General features: G+C 55.1%; 1 protein-coding gene across 3 annotated transcripts in view; it reads left to right on the forward strand.

The window, feature by feature from the left end:
• Window positions 1-14,056, forward strand: part of SHANK3 (SH3 and multiple ankyrin repeat domains 3) — a 49,190-nt gene that overhangs the window by 15,593 nt on the left and 19,541 nt on the right. For all 3 annotated transcript variants that reach the window (XM_042948251.1, XM_042948253.1, XM_042948252.1), the window contains exons 12-17: window positions 1,042-1,155; window positions 6,412-6,487; window positions 6,780-6,862; window positions 7,393-7,517; window positions 7,619-7,751; window positions 8,713-8,793. In XM_042948251.1, the coding sequence (XP_042804185.1) occupies window positions 1,042-1,155; window positions 6,412-6,487; window positions 6,780-6,862; window positions 7,393-7,517; window positions 7,619-7,751; window positions 8,713-8,793 (612 nt within the window). The remainder of the gene's footprint in view (window positions 1-1,041; window positions 1,156-6,411; window positions 6,488-6,779; window positions 6,863-7,392; window positions 7,518-7,618; window positions 7,752-8,712; window positions 8,794-14,056) is intronic.

Here is a 14,056-nt window from a genome sequence, read left to right on the forward strand (position 1 = left end):
TCGGGGTCTGTGTCATGGGGGGGGGGGTGTCTCTGGAACTCTGAGCCGCTGTGGTCATTATGGGATGCACCTGCCACTGGGGATTCCTTGTGTCACCGTGAAGGGCTCTGTGTCAGGGAGGGGTGCCTGCCTTTACGGGGGGTCCTGTCATGCGGGTCCCTCTCCGTCCTCTGTCACTGTGGGTTCCCTGTTGTCACCATGGAGGTTCCTCTCGTCATGGGGGTGTTTCTGTGTCATGATGGAGGTTGGTGTCATTGGGGTTCTGTGTATTTGAAGGACCCTATCCCATCAGGGACCTTCCTCGAATATGGGATTCCTGTGTCACTTCTGGGACTTATTCATTGGAAATCCTTGTGATAGGTGGGGACCCTGTCCCATGGTGGGGGATATGTGTGACAGTTATGTGGGTGTCTGTGTATTATGAAGGTTTCTGTCACTGACGCTTCCTGTGTTTTGGGGAGATCTTGTGCCATGACAAGCTCCTCTCATCATGGGGGCCTCTGTCATTACTGGGGTCCTATCCTTGTGGGTGCTGTATGTCCAGGGAGCCTGGGAAGGAAACAGTTGTGAGGTCGGCCCTCCTTTGGTCCATCATGTGGCCTAACCCTTGGTCACAGCACAATGACCCTGAGTTTTTGGCAGTGACCTTTGGGGTGGGCGACAGAGCAAGGATGGGGGTTGGTTCAAGGAGTAGGAAGAGAAGGGTCAGCCGAGAGGACAGGAGCAGGATTGTGGCCCCTGCCTCTGTTTCCTGTCCCCCCTCGAGTGTGTCCATCTGTGTGTCTCTCTGTCCCCCACATGCCTGTCCTGTGCTGTGTCCATCTGTTCCTTTCTGTCTTCTGTGTGACTCTCAAAATCTTCCCAGGGAAAAATCCAGGAGGATGAAGGGGAGGAAGGGAACAGAAGGGGAGAAAGGGTGAAGGAGGGGTGTGTGTGAAGGGTCAGGGTAGGCAGAGCCTGAGCCTGAGGTGGTGGTGGGTGAGGTGGGTTCCTGAGTGTCCTGCTGTACGCTGACACCCTATCTGGCTTCTGTCCCTCCAGTGCTCAGCATTGGGGAGGGCGGTTTCTGGGAGGGGACCGTGAAAGGCCGCACGGGCTGGTTCCCGGCCGACTGCGTGGAGGAGGTGCAGATGAGACAGTATGACACACGGCATGGTGAGTGACCCCCCCATCCCCTGGGTGGCTACTGAGGGGTACTGCCCCTTCTAGCTCCCCTGTGGTCTTGCTTGGAGTTAAACCCGTAGATATTCACAGAGAAAGGACTAGAGTAAACTCAGACACACATCCGAAGTGGACACAAACTTGTGTACGTGACAGACACAGGGTGCACACACCCTGTCCGTACTTAGGAGCACATGTGCAGGGAGCTGGGCACTTTACAGCTGTAGAGACACACGTGACCTGCCCATAGGACACGTATTATGAATGTGCATCTGTATGTGATCCCACATGTGGCTCCCAGTGACTGTAACCCCCCGCCAGACACACACACACACACACACACACACACACACACACACACACATAGTCGTCACAGAAATACTGGGTGTTTGGAGTGTGAGATTCCTGTGTGGCTGGCAGATAAGTAAAGAGGTCAGTGTGAGAAAAGAGGCGTCTTTCCAAGGTGGACAGATTGTCCAAGTGGGCAGTGCAGGGAAGCCTGGGCCAGCCAAGAGGAAATGAGGCCAGTTGGGCCCGGAGGGGCTGTCGTGGGTGCCTTGGGGCCAGGATGGTCCCAGAGTAGCAGGTGGGGGACGGCTCCATCCTTGGCCTGCAGGGAGGCCATGAGGGCAGAGGCTGCAGTTCTTGAGGTTGGTGGGCAGCTTTAGTCAGACCTTGCTGACTGCCTGGGCCTCCAGAAAGCACCCCTCTGGGTGTTGGGATCTGAGGTGGTCCTGCCAGTAGAAAATAGTGGCTGTTCCTTCCATAGCTCCCAGGCCCCCGGACCCATGAGTGTTTCTGCCTTAGAGAGTCAGTGGGAGAAGTGGTGGCCCGTGATTGTTACCAGTGTCGCATCTAGACCAAGGGTGCACGCATCCCTCCCTCTGCACGTGAAGGGCTTGGGCCCAGGGTTGCTGTGCTCCATTGCCCTGGGTTGTGAGTCTCTCAAAGGGACCGCCCCCCTCCTCCCCCAGCCGTGTGGCCTGGACTTCTGCTCTGTGTGGAGCATGGCAGAGTCGCACGGAGGCAGGGGTGCAGCTGCTGGCCTGTTCCTGAGCGGATGCCTTTAGTACTTGACTCAGCCATTCCCTATCTTGCCCTGACGGATCTCCTGGTGGCTGGGTGCCTATAAGGGACATGGCCCCCTGTTGTCTGCCTGTGGAGGGTCGTTGGGGCCGTGTGTCCAGGTGGGGAATGGTTTCAGAAGTTTGGGTCCTGGTGCCAACTTCATGGAGGAGGGTGGGGAAGAAAGGGCCTCTGGCCTGACAAGTAGGGAGGGAGGACAGTGGGAGGACAGTGTCCTGTGGGAGGACAGTGAAGACTCTGGTTTGAGAACTGTGTGGATCCAGAAGCTGATCTGAAGCCGGGAAGGGGTTGGGGAGGTCTGGACTGGAGCTGGGATTTGAGAAGAGCAAATGTTTACGAGGTGTTTGATGTGTGCTGGGCCCTGTGTTGGGAGCTGGGTTGCAGAGGCCGGCTCTCTGCCTAGAGAGGAACAGGCACGCACAGCAGTTACAGCAGATATGCTGGCACGCGGCTGTCATGATGTGAGTCCAGGGGGGCCCCCGGGGTTGCCCTGAAGGAGTTGGAGAGGAGCCGCGAAGGACGCTGGGGGTCTGCCATGCGGTTGGTTAGCTGATGGGGCCGGGGGCCGGGCCTGCTGTTGCAGATCTCCGTGTGCTGGCATCTCGCATGCTCCTAGCAGCGTCTGGACGTGTGGCATAGTTTGAAGCACTTGTGTAGATGAGAACTCACTTACTCATCCCGGCAGGTCCAAGAGGTGGAGGCTGTTGTTAGTTCGTCTCGAGGAGGGCAGCGGGCTGCAGAGTCTGCTATAGCTGCCATGCTTCAGGGCCTCCGAGTGAGTGAAACTCAAGTGTGTGCGCTGAGAGATGGTGGGGCTTTACTGGGGAGCGTGAGGCCGGTCAGGTGGCTGTGAGAGCAAGTGGAGGAACTTTCCAGTTTGCTGCAGCGTTGCAGGAGACTGGGTCGTATTGTCTCGATTCTTCAGGTCGTTTAGGGTTAGGGTGAAGGCCCAGGCAGAGCAGAGTGAGAGGTGGAGAGGGCTAGGGTGGGCTGAGAATCCTGATGGGAGAGTGTAAGGAGTGACCTGGAGAAGGAGTTGTAGGCCTCCGGACAATTGCAGGGCTCCTAGACCAGGGTGGCTCCGGGGTTTGTCACCTGAAAGAGTCAAAAGGGACCTAAGTGGATGGGATCCTTTCATGGGTAGGCAGAGGGAGAGAGGCCTGTGGGGTCTGCCAGCTGGCAAGGCGTGGGAGTGGCCTCTGTCCTCATCTGAAGACCAGCCACCAGCTGCTCTGATCTGGGACCCAAGTGCTGAGTTCTGTGAGGCCAGAGGGCAGCTCAGGAATGGGAGTCTGCTTCTAACAGGCCCAGCTTTCTTTCCAAAGACAGATCTGTTTCTGAGACTGGAGATTGGGACAGAGAAGGACTTACAGAACAAAAAGGGGCCACTGCTGGGGGCCAGGCTGATGCCCAGGGTCATCAGAGAGTGTACCTCCCAGGCACCTGTCTGGGGCAGAAGGGGTAAAAGGAGCAGTTTCAGGCAGAGAGCTGAGAGCTGAGGTGAAGCCCTGTGTGCTCAGAGGGTCTGTAGGGCACCTGGAAAGCTCTGGCCAGCTCCTCCCTCCCCTCCCCTTCCCCCTTCCCTCCTCTCCCTCCATCCCTCCTTCCCTGTCTTTCCAGTACTTGGGGGGTCATGCTGTGTGTTTTCACTTGAGCTGGCTTTTACATGTCTGATTAATAAAACTGGAAGATGAATTTTTGTTATGTAATTCAGATAATTTGTGTGACAAAATCTAAAAAATGGAGGTTAATGAACTGTGCAGTTTGAGGGGGTCCTTCTGCAGGCAGGTACCATGAACGTTCCAACATTTTCAGACGTGGGGTCAATGTGAAGAAGGGTGTGATGGAGGCAAGAAGGGGTCTGATGCTCCCCCTCCACCAGCAGTGATGAGACTTGGCCTGCTCTGGCCTTGGAAACGGCAGAATGGTGTGTGCAGCCACATTACAGAGGGTCTTAGGACAGGCAGTGTGTGGGAAGAGGAGAGAAGGGAGCAGATGAGCTACTGGGTGGGTTAGGGTTAGGGTGACAGGTTATAAGCCATCAGAACCTAGAGGACCCTTCGAGGTAAAGGTTTCTGCTCTCCCAGGAGAGGCTTTAAGGGGGTTTGTTGACTTACTGAGAATCACACTAGTGGCAGGATCCTGAAATTTGGACCAGTACTTTTCCTGACACCTGCGTCTTCTCATATTAACAGGAATTCTCTCTTTGTTCTATCCAGCCACTGTTCCATCTATTCTTATATTCCTTTATCCCTTTCTTGCCATCCTCTACTCTTCTATCAACCCACCCGGCCAACCCCTCCTTGCATCCATTCATCTACCCACCCACATACGCACCCACCCAACCATCTATCCATCTATCGATCAATACATCGATCAGTCCACCAGTCCAGCTCTCCCCTCTCTGTCAACCCACCCTGCCCACCTATCCATCCATTTACTTATCTACTACCGTTTGTTCCATCCATTCTCCCCGCACCAGCCCATTCTCTTTTCTCTCCATCCACTTAAATATCTATTTACCTTTGATCTGATCTATCCTTCTACTTCTCTCTTGTTCCATCTATCCATCCGTGTACTTATTCAGCCAGTTGTCCACCCATCTATTCTTCCAGTTAGCATTTGCATGGCCTGTTATATGCCAGCTGCTGTGCTAGGTGCTGGGATCACAGAAATAAATAACAGGTGGTCCTTACTTATGAGGAGCTCACAATCAATTGTAGCTTCCCTCTCTGATCTCATTTCCTCTCTCTCTCTCTCTCTCTCTCTCTCTCTCTCTCTATCTCTCACTCTCACTCTCACTCTCACTCTCACTCCCTCTGCTCCAGCTGTATGGCTGCTCACTGTCCCTTGAACACCCAAACCCAGCCCTGCCATGTGGGTTTTGCCCTGTGTGCCCCTGCTCCCTGGAAGCCCTTTGCCCACAGAGTCTTCAGGCTGCTCCCTAACGTTCTGTGCCTCCCAACTATCCTTTCCTGATGAGCCAGCATGTGACCACCCTAGAATTGCAGACTTTCTCTGTACCCCCACTTTGCTCCCTTCTCTCCTAACATTTGCCAGCAGTTGACATGTTATGCATGCACCTGTTTCCTGTCTCTCTGTTCTCTCTCTTCCAATAGATTGTAAACTCCACAGGGTAGAGGCTTTGTTCTGTTCCCTACTATATTCTCAGAGCCTAAAACAAACAGTGCTTGGTACACAGTTGGAGCTCAATAAATACTTGTTGAATGAATGAATTAATCTTGAGAAATTCTAGAATGCTAGGGAATGGGAGAGGAGCTGTGGATGAAACGTGAGGTGGTGGTGGAGCCACGTTGGGAGCCCTCCAGGGTCCTGGAGAGCTGGAAGCCAGGAGGGCAGGAATGGGGGCTAGAGTGTGAGAGAATCTTAACTTACAGGCAGCTGGAGAAGAAAGCCTGGAGCACAGGGGCTGTGGCTGCAGATGTGGACTGGGGTCTGCACGCTTGCAGGAAATCAGCAAGGCCACGGCCATGGGCGGAGTAGCAGGCGGACAGCCGGCTAACCCTGCAACAGCTGTGAGGGACTTAGAGACCAAGAGTACAGATGGGGGCAGGAATCTGTGGGACGCAGTGACATCAGCCCCACACCTGGACCTCCTGTGCACTCAGAGGCAGGCTCTGGAGGAAGGGACCTGTGAGACTGAGCATCGGTGGGCTCTCATGAGAGTCTCAGTGAGGACACAACGCCACCTCCAAGCCAGTGCGCGTTGCCTGCAGCATGACCCTTGTACGTGACCACAGTCATATGCACACACGCCTATATGAGCATGGCACTTACACGTGACTGCAAGTTACACACACACCTAGGCCTACACATGTACACAGCTTCTTTGCTCCTGGCTTTGGGGCTTGCTGACTCTTTCTGAAGATGGCTCGGCCTTGCTCCTGGCTGTGTGCAGCCACTCCGTAGCGAGATGGGCCAAAGCTCCTACCCTATTCTGGATCCTGACCCCTAGAAGCCAGGATTTCCAACATGGTCCCCTCAGCCTTCTTACCTTAGGACCTTTGGGCCCCTCACTTCCACGTGGGTACAACCAGGCCAGGGGTGTGTGTGTTGGCAGAGGCTGGTGACCAGCATGGTTGAGGGGCAGTTCAGGTCGGTTGGAGGATGTGGCCCTCCATCAGCTCCTGAAACTCCCCTCAGAAACCCGGGAAGACCGGACGAAGCGCCTTTTCCGTCACTACACAGTGGGCTCCTATGACAGTCTCACTTCACACAGGTACAGGTGGGGGCCGGTGGGCAGGTGGGCAAGGGTAGGCATGCATGCGGATGGGATATCAGGTGTGGAGGGAGGACCAGAGCTAGTTGAGGAGGCCTGTGGATGAAGGGGTCAGAGGAGGCGAGGTGGTCCCCAGCCCACCTCTGTCTTCTGCCTTCCTCCGTCAGCGCAAGGGTGACTTCTGGGGTGGGCCATGCCCGTGGGATCCTGTTTGGGGCATGTGTGCGGTCAGCCTGGCCAGCTGTACTCTCTGGCAGGGCTCTCCTCACCCCTCCCTGCTTTCCTCCACCAGCGATTACGTCATTGACGACAAGGTGGCTGTCCTACAGAAACGGGACCATGAGGGCTTTGGTTTTGTGCTCCGGGGGGCCAAAGGTAAGGAAGGGTAGACAGCACCGAGAGTGGGTGTGGGGCTGGCTGCCAGACTGCCAGCATGTGTCTTGTCTCTGCTCCTCCTCTCTGCTCTCCTCCCTGCCTCACCCCTGCCCTATCCTCTGCCCCTGACTCCCCCACTGCCTCCCTCCCTGCTAGTTCGGCTCCTGTCCCCCTGCCTTGCTCCTCTGCTCTGACTCTGTGTCCTTGGTTTGGAATATCTCAGTACGAGGCAATCCCTTCCCCCTGTTGATTTCCAAGATCTCTGCTGGAGCATGTCTGAGGGAGGGGAGTCCTTTCTGGTGGGGCCGAGGGGGGCAGTTTCTTCCCTGGGTGGCAGTGCCTGCTGCCCCCCAGCCCCAGGACACCCTGACATGCTGCCTCAGTTGTCCTCTGTTCGGCGTGTGGAGCCACTTGTGGGAGGTTGCTATGTGACAGCTGCCTCCACCTGGACCACGCAGGTGAAGCACCTTCCTAACTGCCCTCCCCCATTCCCAACCCCTCCCTCCCCCCCCCCCGCCCCCCCCCCGCAGCAGAGACCCCCATCGAGGAGTTTACACCCACGCCGGCCTTCCCTGCGCTCCAGTATCTTGAGTCGGTGGATGTGGAGGGTGTGGCCTGGAGGGCCGGGCTGCGCACAGGAGACTTCCTCATCGAGGTGAGGCTTGTCCTTACCTGTGCAGCCAGGTGGGGTGCTGACCTCTGAGCCCCAAGGAGGACACACTTGGAACACCCCCACCACCCACCTGTCTGTCCCAGGTGAACGGGGTGAACGTGGTGAAGGTCGGGCACAAGCAGGTGGTGGCTCTGATCCGCCAGGGCGGGAACCGCCTCGTCATGAAGGTTGTGTCTGTGACGAGGAAGCCAGAAGAAGACGGGGCTCGGCGCAGAGGTGAGGGGCCGGGCTTCAGGCCTCTGTGCTCAGACCTTCCCCTCTGGCTCCTGACCTGAGACCTTTGACCCCAGGCTCACTTTCCTCTCCCCACGCCCTGACCCCAGACTGTGGAGGTCAGATGCCTAAACCTAGGTGAAATACCCACGTTCATGGCCTGGGTGGCTTCCCAATCCCTGATGTTAGCCCACCAACCCTGGCCCCCAGCCTCTGACCTCTGACCCCTGACCCCAGGGTGCCCCTCCTCAGATCCCCACCCCCTCCTTCCCGGCGTCCCCCCAGCCCCTGGCGTGGAAGAGCCCTCCTCCCGACACTGCCAGCAGCTGCCTGGAGGCCGGGGTTGCCATAGCAACTGTGAGGTTGACGCTGCCGCCGCTTTATTGTCGGAGGGAAGGGGGAGGCGGCACCTGAGGGAAGAGGAAAAGCGTCTTCTCCCCGCGACGTCGCGGCACAGCCTGGGCCCAGGAGGCTTTGCCAGCTTGGGCCGGCCCAGCCCAGATCCTGGCTCTGCTGCCCACACCCTGGTCCCCCGAGGGGCAGCGGCCTCCAGGGCCTGGGGTGGGGGGGCCCTGGAGCAGCAGGAGCCCAGCCTGCCGGGAGACCCCTCCCAGCCCCCACCTCATGGCTCTGGTGCCCCCTTGCTCAGCCCTCGGAGTCTACAGGGTGGGCATTCAGGTGGGAGCTGGCCAGCACCGTGACCCCCATTGGGGCCCTTGACCACCTACCTCCTGAGGCCCCAACTACCCCGGCCCCGCTGGGCCCTCAGCAACCCCCTGAGCTCCCAGCGCCATGAAGAAGTTTGCATCCAGCCGCAGCCTGAACAAGATCCTGGCGCAGTGCGACTCATCCTCACGGGAGTACGAGGAGATCCAGGCGGTGGAGCGCAAGTGGCACCTGCACCTGGCCACGCCGCGCTGCCTGCTGCTGGACAGGAGGTCCAAGGCCTCCCTCTTCTTTGCAGCCCCGCCGCCCCCCAAGAGGGCTCCCAGCACCACGCTGACCCTGCGCTCCAAGTCCATGACGGCTGAACTTGAGGAACTTGGTGAGCAGTGGGGGGTGGACAGCAGGCAGACAGTCCAGGGTGGGAGGCCAGGCAGAGTGAGCTGGGGCCAAGGCCAGGTAGAGACAGGGGAGTGGAAGGACAGACGGACGGATGTGTGAATAGGTCAAAGATAAATGGGTGGGTGCTGGAGTGGTGGGGAGGGGTACAACACATGGATGGCATGAGGGCTGGATATAGACAGTGGGCCAACCGGGACCGAGAGGGTGCAGGGCCTGGCCTCCCAGTGTGTTTGCATGCATGTGCACCTGCTGCCTCTGGCTCCGTGTACTTCCAGTCTGACTTCTCTCCTCCATTTCATCCAGGTGAGGGAAGAGCAGAAGTTAGGGGACCTAGGCTCTGCCGTGGCTCTGCTGACACTAGCTCTCTGACCTTTGTGCTTATTTTGCCCTCCTAACACCTGTTCGCTCATCAGTTAAGCATGGGTTACAGCAAGCTGCTGACCTCATAGGGCTGTGTGAACATCACTAGTATGATGGTGGGACAGGCCCTCATAAGCTGCAAGAGGCAGATAAGAGTATGTCAGGGCTTTGGTATGGCATGTTGTGAGCACGATCCTGGGATGACCCCCAATAGCTTCGTTGTAGGGCATGTCTTGGAATATGTGACTGTTAATAGCCTCAGCATAGGCGTGTCCAGGTATACATGACTGTGTCCTGACATATGTGGCAGTTAATAATGGGCATATCCCAATATACGTGACCCAGTTCTAGTCCCCGACTTTTCTATGGCTCTAGCCATAGAAGGAATGCTGACTCTGGTCCTAGGCTGAGTTCTGAGATAGTCCTGTCCACAGCAAAGGCCCTGATCCTGGTTCTAGACTGATCCCCAACCTCGGCTTCAGGCTTTGTTCATTCCCAGCTATAGAAGGAACACTTACCTGTCTCTGAAAATGGTTCCCGATCTTACAAATAGAGTGACCCCTGACCTTGTCCTGGCCACAGGTTGAGCCACCCCCTCCTTTCAGGCAGAGACTCTTGACTGCAGTGTCATTTACTGTGGACTTCAGCCACCAAGATAGGTCAGGCTGACATGGTCATACTTTTCTTCCCCATAAATATTCTGAAGAAAGTAAAAGCCAAAAGGATATAGCACTCAAGACAAAGGAAATTTCCCAGATCTCAAGAATGAAAAGAGAAGTCAGTTAAGTGAGAGGAAGCTGATGATGCTTCCATAGTCCATGAGGGCTTGGGACAGTGTTATAGACCCTAATGGCAGGAGCTAGGGTTCTGTTGCTCCCACAAAGCCAAGAGATGAGGCTGTGGACCCATGAGAAGTGGGAAAACTAGAAGCAAGCCCAGGAACCAGCATTAGCATCAGAAGAACTAGAAATCAAAGAATATGAAAGAGGCAAAATAAGGTGTTTAAATACAAAGTTTAAGGAAACTAACAGAACTCATAAGGAACAGGACAGTACAAAACAAAAACAAAAACAAAAACAAAAAGAAAAAACCCAAAACCAAAAACCAAAAGATGAATAAACAGATTTTAAAAGATCCCTAAAGAACTGTTATGGAAACAAAAGGTATAGTCACTGAGATTAAAAAATCCATGACTGGGATAAACAGTGTACTAGATTCAGCTGAAGAAAGAAACAGTGAATTAGAAGATAATTCTGAGGAAATTATCCCAAGTGCAGCACAGAAAGATAGGGATATGGAAAATATCCCTAGAGATAAGAGATAATGGAGGACAAATGAGAAAATCCCAGTCTAATGAGAGTCCCAGAGGGAAAGATTAAAATGGGGAAGAGGCAATATTTAAAGAGTACATGGCTAAGAATATTCAGAAATTGAATAAGGACATGAAATTCCATTTTGAAGAAGTATAAACCCCAAGCAAGGAAATAACAAATCTACATCTAGAGCTGTCATAGTAAAACTTCACAACACCATAGACAAGAAAAATCTTAAATACCAGAGAAAGGAGCTGGATGACATAGAAAGGAACAATGGTTAGACTGACAGCAGACTTCTCATCAGCAATAGTAGATGCTAGAAGACAATGGAACAATAACTAAAGCCTTGAATTAAAATGCCTTTCCACCTAGAATTCTGTCCCCAACTAAACCCACTCATTGAAGAGTGAGGCAGAGAAGCTGGCAGACTTCTGGCCCCAGGGTCACAAAGGTCCAAGACTAGTTATGGGGGAGCTGATCTGTCATACTGATTGAGAATGGAAACTGATTGACAAACCAGTACCCGTAGGCACCTGGGTCCGGCTAGACTCCAGAGCAAGGCTTTGGTGGGTGGGTCCCAGGAGTCTCCTTCCAGAGGCTGTCACATAGCCATGATGAGCTGCATGTTCAGAAGGGACCCTCCTAGTTCTGCATGAAGAGGTGCATAGGCAGCCTGAGATCTGTAATCCAGGGGCCAGGGGACTGAGCTCTGTGGAAACAGAAGAATTGCCTTCTGCTTTATGGGATGCTTCTGTCTAAAGAAGCTCCTTCCTCTCTGCTGTGATCCGGGGCCCTCCTGCTGCTGTGTGACAGGGTCGTTCCGTACACCCTTGTCTTTCAGAGGTGTTCTCTCTTGCTGCCTCAGGTCAGCATTGTTTCCACCATTTTTTTTCCTGAGCAGAGTCTGGGGGAGGACAAAGGGACAGCTTAGCACAGAGCCTCCATGCACACTGCTGAGTGAGGGCGGGCTCACAGCTTATGTTGAAGCTGGACCTAGACTCTATGTAGCTCCATTCAGAGAGGGAGAAGCTACTCCTGCCTCCAGAGGACAGCTGTCGGGGGAAACCAGACTGCTTGCTTACTTTCTGTAGGTTTGAGGAAGCCAGGCCAGCATCAGGGTTTCCCTGGGTACCTAAGGGGTCATCCCATGATCCAGTGTTTGTGCTTTTATAAGATAGAAATAAGACCTGTAGGCTCATTGGCAGCATAAACATGTCAGTTCTCTGTCACACTGTTAAGAACTGATAGGACCTGTTAGGATGCTGTGGTCTATTGCGAAGACGGCCTGAACACCTGGGAAGAAAGGAAAGTGTGAGGCCGCAGAAAAAGCAGGTGGCAAGGGTGGAGACTCACGCCCAGATGGCTCCTTGCTCCTTGGTGGGTGTGGGGGAGAAGCAAGGTCATGCAGGAGGGAGAGGAGGTAAAGAGCATACTGTGGGGGATGGGAGTGGCAGTGTCCAGAAAATGAAGGCCCGGGGTGACTGGCGGAAATGGGGTTGAGAGGAAGAGGTTGGGGTAGGAGCCCTCCTCCTAAAGCAGGTGGTGGGAGGAGACGGAAGGGTGGGGCACTCCCAGTGCCCTTCAGCGTGGTCAGTGGTCACCACATGTCCGTCTGCCTGAACCAGTAATGAGCCAGCTGCACAGAGCAGTGGAGACTCAGGCCAGGGAGGGCCTTGGTGGGTCTAAACCTCTCCTATTTCTCTGCCTTCCTGTGAGAAATCTGGGGCTTTTGGGTCCCTCTTTCTTTTGTGATGGGAATGTTAGAGCAGGTGCCGTGCTTGAGTGTGATACCTGATTGGCCGTGGTCTGGCAAACACATTGACCTGCTCTTTGATGCTGTACGGAATACTCAAGGGTGACCACTGCAACTGTTAGTGGCCTCTGAACTTTTTTTTTGGGTGGGGGGTTGCCTTTTTTCTGAACAAACATTTGATTGAACTGAGTATGATTAAGTTGTGCGTGGACATCTCCACACGTGTGTGCATGCCTGTGTGTGCATAAGTGCAATTATGCATATGTGTGAGTGGAGGTGCATGGATGTGTATGTGCGTGTGCATGTGCATGTGTATGCATACACACAAGCATGTATACCTGCTCGTGGTTGTTTCCACCGTGAGTTTCAAGCTGGGTACCAACTTGGCATTTGGGCACATTTGCCACTTGGGGTCCGACAGGGAGGGTTAGGCCAGGGTTGTACGGGATCTGGGAGGTCCCGGTTGTTGGAAGGGGTGGGAGTTGGAAGGGGGCCCAGATGCCGATGGATGAAGCCTGCCTCTTACCCCTGTGCTCTGTTTCTTGATTGCAAGCCTCCATTCGGAGAAGGAAAGGGGGTGAGTCATCTGCTGTGTCCCCATGCCCCCAGCTTTGTTTGACCCTGTCCAGGGAAGTGCTGATGTGTGAAGAGGCTCCATGTCAAGTCAGGGTGCTCTGGAAGCCTGGGCTGTACCTTCCTGTCGGCCTTCTCCCTGGGGATCTGGTGGGGGTGCAGTAGAGAGAGCTGGGGAAGGATGGATGGGGGGGTCCCGGGGTGTGGCTCTGTGGGGGTGTGACAGTGAGGCACAGCCATGGGCTTTGGGGGCTCAGGTGAGTGTGGGAGCAGCCTAGTGAGGCAGAGCTGGGAAAGCCTCCCGGTGGAGGCCACACCATTTGCCATGTTCTGGAGCTGGGTAGGGGGAAGGTTCAGAGGGCTCAGCTGTGGGTCTCCTCAGGGAGCATGGTAACTGGGCCAGTGTGGGCAAGAGTGTTGGGTGCTCAGCTCTGGCCCATTTGCTTCTTTCTGCCTGTTTTCTGGGGGCTCCTTGTGCCTGGTGTGTGGGTCCCATTTCTGTGCTGATCTGTTGTGGGGTCTAGTCCGGTGCTGACAGTCCCTTCAGAACAGGAGTCTAGGCCCCACAGCATTGGGGAGGGAGCTTGGAGCTCCTCTGCCCAACATAGCCCAGGCTGTTGACTTCACCACCCCCTGCTCCTCCCATCAGGCCTCACCTGTTTGTTTGAGGCTCCTTCCTGTATGTTCTGTGTGTCCAGCCTGGCTGCAAAGAATGTAGCTTCCACGGTGGGGGGGACAGAGTCTGAGGTCCAGCATCTGGTGAGATCTCAGGGCCTGGCCTCTGCCAGCCTTCTCCATCTCTCAAGTGGACGGGAGACTCTTTCAGCTGAATAGGAGTCAGAGCCAGAGGGAAGCCTGAGGTGGCTTTGTGGCCCCAGGCATGTGTGTTTGCCCATTTGTCCGTGTGCCCGGTGCCCACCCATCCCTCACTCTGGGATCCACAGGGCCTTCCCTGTGCTGGGGGCACACCAACACCATCTGTCTGGGCCCAGGCTCTCCAGCATGGCCTGTGGTCCGGCCCTCAGAGCTCTCCTGTTGACCCTTGCCCTAGTCTCAGGTGAAGTGCTTTCCTTGGTGTCTTTTCAGGTATTAAAACTGGGTGTCCCCTAGGGACACCTTTCTTCACTCTATGAGGCAGACACAAGCTATTTCTGGAATATTTTGGTTCCGTCCTAAGATCATTAGCGGAGCTCCCAGGGTGCTATGCTGTGGCCTGGGCACTTCTTCCAGCTGTAGGGGAG

The sequence above is a fragment of the Panthera leo genome, chromosome B4 (assembly GCF_018350215.1).
Source record: "Panthera leo isolate Ple1 chromosome B4, P.leo_Ple1_pat1.1, whole genome shotgun sequence".
In the NCBI taxonomy this organism is placed as follows: domain Eukaryota; kingdom Metazoa; phylum Chordata; class Mammalia; order Carnivora; family Felidae; genus Panthera; species Panthera leo.